Raw genomic sequence first — 9,215 nt, 5'->3', positions numbered from 1 at the left:
ATGGGACTGGGGGGGTGCCACGGCTGCTGCCTCCGTCCCCTCGCTGCCTCCACGCAGAGCACGGCCACCGCCATCCTGCCCCGCTGCCTCCAGGTCCTGTGGCGCGGCCATCCGCCTCCCACAGCAGGACCAGTCCTGCCCAGTGCCGCGGGCCCCTGGCGTGGGGCAGCCCAGGGCCCCAGAGCGGGGCTGTGGTCACCCCCCCTCCTCCCAGCCTCAGGATGAGATCACGTAGGCGGTGGCGATGTACTTCTTGCCGTCACCATAGGTGGACTTGGTCCAGGTGTAGGTCTGGATGCTGAGGTTGTAGCCGCCCAGGCTCAGGTGACATCTGTGGGGACACAGCCTGTGTCATAGCGCTGCTCCACACCAGGATGCTCTCGGTGTCCCCACACTGACACCGCTCCATCCCTGAGCCCCACAATTGCATTGCTGGTGTACCCTTGGTGTCCCCACACCAGCGCTGCTCCATCCTTGAACCCCATGGTGTCCCCACACCAGCACCGCTCCATCCCTGAGCCCCACAATCACATCTCCAGGATGCTGTCGGTGTCCCCACACCAGTGCTGCTCCATCCCTGAGCCCCATGGTCGCATCGTTGGGGTACCCTTGGTGTCCCCGCACCAGCGCTGCTCCATCCCCAGCCCTCCCCAGACCTGTGCGGGGCTTGGGGACCAACCCAGCTGCTGGTTGGGCTCAGGAGGGCACTGCTGGCTCCAGGGACGGACAGACAGATGCAGACAGATACGGTACTTACGCCCTCCCAGGACGTGCGATGAAGCACAACGTGTAGAGGCCAAATTCGAACTCGGGGCTGGAGCCGATGAAGGCAGAGCCCACCTCCTTGTAAAAGCCGTCCCAGCTGAACTGCAGCCCCAGCACGTCGGGGTAGGTGTCCCACTGGAGAAAGGGGGTTTGGGGATCAGACACTCAGTGCCGCTTGGCTCCGGGTGCAGCAGGGCAGGGAACTCAAGCAAAGCCCATCTGCATACGAAGCCGGGCATCCTCAAGCCCTCGCCAGGGAGAGATCCAGAGCAGCTTTCAGGTGGTCCCAGGGGCCACCAGACAGAGCCCCCCAACCTCAAACCTCTCGCTTATGGTTTGGACATGATTGTGTCCAGTTCTGGGCTCCCCAGTTCAAGAAGGACAGGGAACTGCTGGAGAGGGTCCAGCAAAGGGCTACAACGATGAGGAGGGGATTAGAATGTCTCTCATATGAGGAAAGGCTGAGGGACGTGGGGCTTTTTAATCTGGAGAAGAAAAGACTGAGGGGGGATCTTATCAATGATTATAAATACCCAAAGGGAGGGTGCCAGGGGGATGGGAACAGTCTTTTTCCATTGACAGGACAAGAGGGAATGGGCACAAACTTGACCATAGGAAGTTCCACCTAAACCCGAGGAGGAACTTCTCTGCTGTGAGGGTGGCAGAGCAGTGGCACAGGCTGCCCAGAGAGGTGGGGGAGTCTCCCCCTCTGGAGCCATTCCAAACCCCCAGTCCAAACCCCCAGTCCAAACAGGACGCCGTCCTGTGCCACTGCTGGAGGTGCCCCTGCTCTGGTGGGGGATTGGACAAGATGAGCTCCAGAGGGCCCTTCCAACCCTCACCAGTCTGTGATTCTGTGAAGCCCCTTTTGCCCATCGCATCGTCTTTTCTGGACCTTCCCACCCTGCCTCCATCCCAGGGCTCACACAGGGAGGCAGAGGGGATGTGGCAGGCTGAGCATCTCTGATGCTGGTGCAGTGCCACCGGCCGTGGATGCTGTGGGATCACTTACCGGCCCGTTGAAGTTGTGGCTGAAGTAGTTGATGATGCCCTGCTTTTCAAGGAGGTAGAAGCGAATCCAGTTGTGAAATCCAGACACCTTCCCCTTTTTCACCTCCCCTAAACACAAGCGAGACCTTGGGGTGAGCCCCCCAGCCCAGCGCTGCCCGGCGCCCCCCGTCCCACTGGCGTGGGCTCTACCTGAGAAGACGTGCTCGAAGCCGCTGGAGTCCTGCTCGCCGTTGCCTCTGGAGTAGAGGCCAAACCACATCTCCTTCAAATCAGCGACAAACTCCTGCTCGGAGCTGTAGCGGTCTGCAGGGAAGGTGGTGTGGAGGGGTACAAGGTGGGAGCAGCATTGCGGGGTGGGAGTACCGGGAGAGGTAGAGCTGGGGCTCCCCCAGCCCTATTCCAGGTCCTCTCCCTCAGGAGCAATTCAGCTTTGCCCGGCTCAATTGTCCTACGTCCTTGCAGCTCTGGAGAGCCGTCTCCTGTGCTCCTCCACTCTGCAGCCTCCTGGGTCATCTCCCACCCAACTGGGGCTTTCCTTTTGGGTGCCCAACCCGCAGGGACCCCATTCCCCCCGGTCAGCTCTGCCCTGCCCCGCACTCACTTTTTTTGTGGAGGAAGGCGAAGAGTTTCTTCATCAGCTCAGTTTTCATCACCTCCTTGAGGAAGTTGTCCTGTTCCCTCAGCTCCTCCGCTGTCACATCCTCCTCCCTGCCAGTGGCCTTCTGGTAGTTGTCCAGCAGTTTAATGAAGCTCGCGTAGGTGGGTTTGGCGAAGAGCTCCTCATTGACGTATTTGTAGAGCCTAGGAGAGAGCGGATCCTGCCCTCAGCCTCCAAAACCAGCCCGGCACCCTTCCTGGCTGGCTGATCTCTGCTGTGGTGGCCCCTGGCCACTTCCTGAGGATGCTGGTGCACACTCACGGCTGTGGGGATCGGTCCTCCTGGTCACCCGTCTCATCCGGGGACGCCTGGTACTGGGGATTAATGGCGATGTCGGTCGGTCGGGCTTTGTTGTGATCCGCTTTGTAAAGCTGCTCTGAGATGTGCAGGAGGTCCTCGTCGGTGATGGCATCGCGGCTGCTGGAGAAACCCTCTGCAAGGAGAGGCAGGAGGCTGGCAAGAGCCGGCAGCGCCTCGCAGGGCTGCAGCGGCAAAGCGAGGGCGATGCAGCGCCTGGTGCTGCCTCACCGTATGGGTGTCATGGTCCCAGGACACGGTGAGAGCTGGGCGCTCGGCACAGCAGGTCCAGGGGTGCTGGGGTGGCAGGGGGGGTCCCAACCCGCACCAACCCCATGCCCTGGGGACAAGAGCTGGCCACCGACGGGAGCCTTTCATTAAGCACTGGGTGAGCTAGGAAGCATCAGTCCCTGTCTCCCAGGGGTGGCGCTGCTCCTTCCAACACCTCTATCTCCCACATTTTTGGTGACCAGGGGATGCGAACACCAGCTCGCCCCTGCCTCTGGCTGCTCTGTGCCTGCCTGCTTCGCCCGGTTCTGGTGAAGGCAGATAACGGTGCCGGTAAACAGGCAGGCGATGGCGGGGGTCTCGCTGCACCGTCCGCTCAGCGTCATCCCCCTGTACTCGGCACCGGTGAGACCCCACCTCCAGTGCTGTGTTCAGTTTTGGGCCCCTCACGACAAGAAGGACATTGAGGTGTTGGAGCGTGTCCAGAGAAGGGCTACAAAGCTGGTGAGGGGTCTGGAGGACAAGTCTGGTGAGGAACGGCTGAGGGATCTGGGAGTGTTCAGCCTGGAGAAGAGGAGGCTGAGGGGAGACCTTATCACCCTCTACAACTGCCTGAAAGGAGGGGGTAGAGAGGTGGCGGTTGACCTCTTCTCCCCGGTTACAAGTGATGGGATGAGGGGAAATGGGCTCAACTTATTCCAGGGGAGGTTTAGAGTGGGCATTAGGAAAAAAATTTTCACTGCAAGGGTTATCAAACACTGGAACGGGCTGCCCCGGGAGGGGGTGGATTCGCCATCCCTGGAGGTGTTTAAAGGGCAGAGGTGGTACGTGGGGACATGGTTTTGAGGTGGTTTTGTCAGGTTGGGTTAATGGTTGGACTTGATGATCTTAAAGATCCCTTCCAACCTCAACAATTCTATGATTCTATGACCCACTGTAGCTTGGAGCGGTGGGCGATGGGGCGATATGGGCAGGGACACGGCCAGAGGCCAGCGTGACACCCCGATGCCATTAATCCCCCAGAGCCATGGGCGGCAGAGGAGTGAACAGCCCCATGGCACGCAGGGTGAGCCTGTGGTGGTGGTTTATGGCCTTTGCTCAGAAGTGGAGCTACTCACCGCGGGTGCGAGCTGTGTCCTCCACCCATTCTCCACCTGCACAGAGCCAAAAGGAGAAGGAGCTCAGGGTGATGGAGACGCGGGCTGGGGGCTGCCCAGGACCACACACACAAACGTGCACCAACACAGGCCACACGCACTCGCAACCAACCCCTTTTCCCCCCACAGATTGGCTCTGGGGGAGAGCAGCCCCCTCAAACCCCCCCAGCAGCGGGGGATGCTCACCCTCTCGGCAGTGCCTGTAGTAATCCTCGCAGCAGTTGTGGTACCTCTCGCACTCGGCGTTGCAGTAGCACTCGTCCTCCCGGCTGTAGGGCTCCCCGCAGCGTCCCTCGCAGGAGTCAGGGGCCGTGTACAGGTCTTTGGGGGAGAAAAACAACAGTGTGGTCCTCAGGATGGACCAACCACCCTGCCCCAGCCAGCCCACAGCCCGGGAGCATCCTTCCTTCTGCCCATGCTCCCCTCCTGGGAGAGCCTGAAGGACCAGGTTCCTACCCCGGAGCTATTTGGGATCTTTTGTCAGCATTTAGGGATGGCATTTTGACCGGCTGCATCCTCGGGCTGCGCATCTCCATGGGTCACTCCTCTTCGGCCGTGGACGTCCACCGCGTCAGGGCCGTTTCACACCAGGAAACACATTCTTGGCTCCCCACCATCAATTGCTCCTTCTGATTCACTGTTTTAACGCCAGGCAGCTGCGCCCCAGGTCCCACCGCCTCTGGGCTGGAGGAGTGGGGCCACATTCCAGACACCCTTATTTGCAACCCGACTGTCGCTCTTTCTGCAATGCCGGGAAAACTGGGAACTCCTTCCTGAGCTATTTATATGATAAATATGTCGTCGAGCATGTGCTTCATTACACACCGTGGCAAAGCTAAAAATAGCACAGCAACTCAAGCTGTGCTTTGAGTAGTGCAAGTGCCATGTGTCAGAAGGACGATGGACATTTGCTGTCAAGAGGGGCTGTAGGGGACCAAGACGTTGGGTTTGTGCTAAAAGACAGCCCAAAGACTGTGCGCTTAGAGAAGATGCCTTATCCTCTGCACTGCCCGTCAGCTCCTGATGGGAGGAGTGGGACAGCACGCAGCCTGAGCATGGCTTTGCTGGCATCCCTTTGCTCCAGCCAGGAGTCATAGAATGGTTTAGGTTGGAAGGGACATTGAAGATAGAATCATAGAATCATAGAATTGTCAAGGTTGGAAGAGACCCTTGGGATCATTGAGTGCAACCATCTATCCTACTCTACAAAGTTCTCCCCTACTTCATATCCCCCAACACCACATCTAAACGGCTCTTAAACACATCCAGGGATGGTGACTCAACCACCTCCCTGGGCAGCCTGTTCCAATGCCTGACCACTCTTTCTGTGAAAAATTCTTTCCTAATATTCAGATTAAAGTTTCCTAATGTTCAGTGTAAAGATCATTGAGTTCCAACTCCTCTGCCCTGGGCAGGGACACCTCCCACCAGCCCAGGTTGCTCCAAGCCCCATCCAACCTGGCCTTGAACACCTCCAGGGATGGGCCAGCCACAGCTTCTCGGGGCAACCTGTGCCAGGGGATCACCACCCTCAGTCAAGAATTTCTCCCTAATATCTCACCTAAATCTCCTCTCTTTCAGTGTAAAACCATTCCCCCTCATCCTATTGCTCCCCTCCCTGATCCAGAGTCCCTCCCCAGCTTTCCTGGAGCCCCTTTAGGCACTGGAAGGGGCTCTGAGCTCTCCCCTTTTTCGCCTTCTCCTCTCCAGGCTGAACCCCCCCAACTCTCCCAGCCTGTCCTCCCAGCAGAGGGGCTCCAGCCCTCCCAGCATCTCCGGGGCCTCCTCTGGCCCCGCTCCAACAGCTCCGTGTCCTTCTCATGTTGGGGACTCCAGAGCTGGAGGCAGCACTGCAGGGGGGTCTCCCCCGAGCAGAGCGCAGCAGAGGGGCACAATCCCCTCCCTCGCCCTGCTGGCCACACTTCTGCTGCAGCCCGGGATACGGTTGGCCTTCTGCGCAGGTGACCATCTCCAAGGACGTGCTGAGAAGCCATGTCCCAACCAAGCTGCCAGCCTGTAAAGGGATCCCTGGAGGAATGGGTGTTGCTTGCCCTTGCAAACCTGCAATCACGCAACGTCTTAACCACCTCTGGTTGCCTGCCTTGAACTCCAGCAGGTGAAATGCTCCCTCAGGGCAAATGCTGACACAGCAGTGATGAGAGTGATGTCCAAGTGTCACGCTTGCCGGCTTCTCTCTGCAACCGCGCTGCTTGCTCTGTTGTCTGGCATTTCACCCAAGTTATTCATGCTTTTCAGAATCACATAATCAAGGTCCCACATGTGCTGATGAGAGAGGAACAACCTCTTTGGCTCATCAGCCAACCCAGCCGCAGCTGGTTGACTGTGCTGTGAGGGACTCCCATTTGACTTCTTGCCACCAGGTCCTTTTCTGCAAATCCACTTTACAGCAAGAGGGTTGTTAGTGGGAAGAGGTTGCTCGAGGTGCCCTTGGTGCTACTTGAGTCCCTTTTTTGCTCATACCGGTGCAGGGAGAACTGGGAAGGGCTACAGAGGGAAGGGGCGTCCCATGGTTTGGGTGGTGAGTGATGCTCCTGGAGTCCAGACACCCCGGTCTCACCAGTCCACAGCAGCCGGGTCTGGAGCTCTGATGACATTGGCAGCTGAGATCCCTGTCCCTAGGACGGCATCCCTCTTGCTCCCAAGGCGGCAGTCGGGATAAGTCAGCCTGAATCACCCATCCCGGCTCGTTTTCCAGCAGCAGACCTGGAGGGATTGTGCAAGGCAGAAGCTGCCCACACATAAGTCACTGCTGACACGTCCCTGGTCCTGGGGCACGTGCTGCCGGAGCGTGTCACAGCAGAGCACCGATACTGGGCTGTGCAGTGACTCAGCCGAGGCCGGGAGCCCTGCGGGGGAGGCTCAGCATCGCCCCGTTTCCCGCTGCAGGGTGCCAAGGGGGGTTCTCCCCGCACAGGGGGAGCGTGAGCAGGGAAGGGGGGACGGCTGCTGGAGGGGGTTCGCTCCTCCTCACGCCGTCAAGAGCCTAAATAGCTGCAGAGTGGTTGGCCACTCATCATGGTCAAGTTTAGAGGTACTGCTGGAGCTTCTGGGGAGAGAAGGGCTGCTGGGAGAACTGGCAAGGCTGCAGCCAAGGGATGGTGGCCGGAGCAGGAGGACATGGCTGGCGGTGCTCAGCACAGCGCATCTGTGCTCAACGACTCTATTCGTATTCAGCTGGTCCAGCCAGGAGATGTTTTCTGGCTGCACAAAGCCAGACAAATATTTCTTTCTCATTTTTCAGCCCTTCAGCCAGATCCATCCCTCCCTGAGCACCGCTTTTCGGGCAAGAACAACCTCATTTTCGTTTCTGCCAAAAGAACCTTGACTGCGAAAACGCGGGCTATTTCCTGAGCAGCTCCGTTCGCCAAGGTGTGGGGAAACGTCCGAGACGTGACGGAGCCCTCCCAGCGGTGCTCAGCTCCGGTTAGCGCACGGCCAGGAGTTATGGCTGGTGTCAGAGCAGCATCCGTGAGTCCCTGGCCCGACTCAGGACCTGGCTGCGCCGTGCAAACACAGCCCGAAGACCAACCCTGCCTCTAAAAGGGGCCATTTGAAGGACAAATTGACCTGCAACAAAAGAGCTATTGACAGTCTGAGCTCCCCCAAATATTTATCTACATGCTCCTGGCCCCCGAAACCACCTATCACCCTGGGTGCAAGCTGTCTGGGAGATAATCAGGCCAAATCTCCCACCGCCATCCTGCCCAGCTGAGGATGAGAGAAGTTATTACATGGTGGAGGTGTTACAGCTTAGACGAGTCCATCAGGGTGATGCTCCGACAGGTCCAGTGCGAAAGCGTGTGCCAAGGATGGACCACGACACACGCCAGCGAAGCCGCCCAGCTTACCGGCCACAGCGGACCCAGTTGTTCCTTCAAGCAGGAATAACTTGGCACTTGCGCTAAACAAGACGAGACCACGACGAACCCTCCCGCTTGCCGGGCAGCCCGGCAGCTGGTTTGCAGCAGAAGCTCCTCTCCTGCTCCGGCTTTGCAAAACTTCTCACCATTAGTCTTGAGGGGAGTCATCCTCTTCTGAAACATCAGATCCAGCTCGCTGGCAGCGTCAGAAGTGATGAAACTCCCTTCTTGCAAAGACATCGCAGCTCACATTTTGTGCAAGACGATGTCAATGAAGGCACCTCGTCAACTGCAGGATCCCGGTCAACCCAGAGCCAAAATCTGATGCCCACAAGCCACTCCTTGTTGCAGCATCTGCCTTAAAGACAGAGCTCCTCTTCATCACCTCGCCAAGCCTGTCTCCTCTCACAACAACCGTAGAGTCGTGGAGGGCAAAACACCCAATTCCGTGTCGCATTTTGCGTTGCATCTGACCAGCTCCTCCGCTCACCTCCAGCGGCCGTGGGGGGATTATGAATAAGGTATTAGAAAAATATTTCCCTCAGTCCTCCCCCAGGGCGGGAGGATGGAGGAGCCAGAGGAAGGTGGACTTGCATGATGAAAGCACTGCTGGCAGCAACTGGTGGACGAGGCAAAGACCAGGGAAAGCCTCAACCCATCAAAGAGAGGGATAAACCACCCTCATCATCAGCTCAGTCCCCCCAAGCTCGAGGGAGCCCTCCAGCACGGAAACACCCCCTGATGAAGCTCTGCTGGATCCAACCTCGCAAGGAACCAGCTGCCCCAGTGCAGCCGAGCTCCTGGCTTACGGCAGCGCCCTCAGCACCATTCGCCTTCAACCCGTCGTTGGCCCCTTACCGTCGGATGCACCGGCTGGTTTAGCCCCTCTGCCAAAGCAAGGCTCCATTACTCACTGCCAGACACGCAGCCCAGGGCGATTCCTGCCCCGACGAGGAGGGTCCAGGTCTTCATCGTCCCCGTAGACGGCAGGCTGGGCAGTCCGGCACGTCCCGGAGAGCAGGTCGGGAGTGACGGCGCTGCCTGGCGCTCCCTGCTATATGTGGGTCCCCTGGGAGTGTGGAGGGGAGGGAGGAGCGTGATGCCACCGAGGACTTCACAGGCAAGCTGCACCCAAACTTTGCCAAAACTCATTATGTGCACGGCTTAATTATAGGCTGCCTGGAGCGAGAGCAGGGCTGGTAAATCCAGTATCCCAGT

At 58.5% G+C, this 9,215-nt stretch overlaps 1 protein-coding gene across 1 annotated transcript; it reads right to left on the bottom strand.

The window, feature by feature from the left end:
* Window positions 1-216: 216 nt before the first annotated feature.
* ENDOU (endonuclease, polyU-specific) lies at window positions 217-8,969 on the bottom strand. Its single transcript, XM_009883212.1, has 8 exons — window positions 8,912-8,969; window positions 4,303-4,437; window positions 2,696-2,867; window positions 2,378-2,577; window positions 1,966-2,079; window positions 1,778-1,884; window positions 758-900; window positions 217-331 (listed from the first exon to the last, which is right to left on the bottom strand). Exons 1-8 carry the CDS (start codon window positions 8,967-8,969, stop codon window positions 217-219), a joined length of 1,044 nt encoding a protein of 347 aa, XP_009881514.1.
* Between the last annotated feature and the right edge of the window lie 246 nt (window positions 8,970-9,215).

The sequence above is a fragment of the Charadrius vociferus genome, unplaced genomic scaffold, assembly GCF_000708025.1.
Source record: "Charadrius vociferus isolate BGI_N301 unplaced genomic scaffold, ASM70802v2 scaffold564, whole genome shotgun sequence".
Lineage (NCBI taxonomy): Eukaryota > Metazoa > Chordata > Aves > Charadriiformes > Charadriidae > Charadrius > Charadrius vociferus.
The sequence above is the reverse complement of the archived record's forward strand: the minus strand, read 5'-3'. Positions and strand labels throughout refer to the sequence as shown.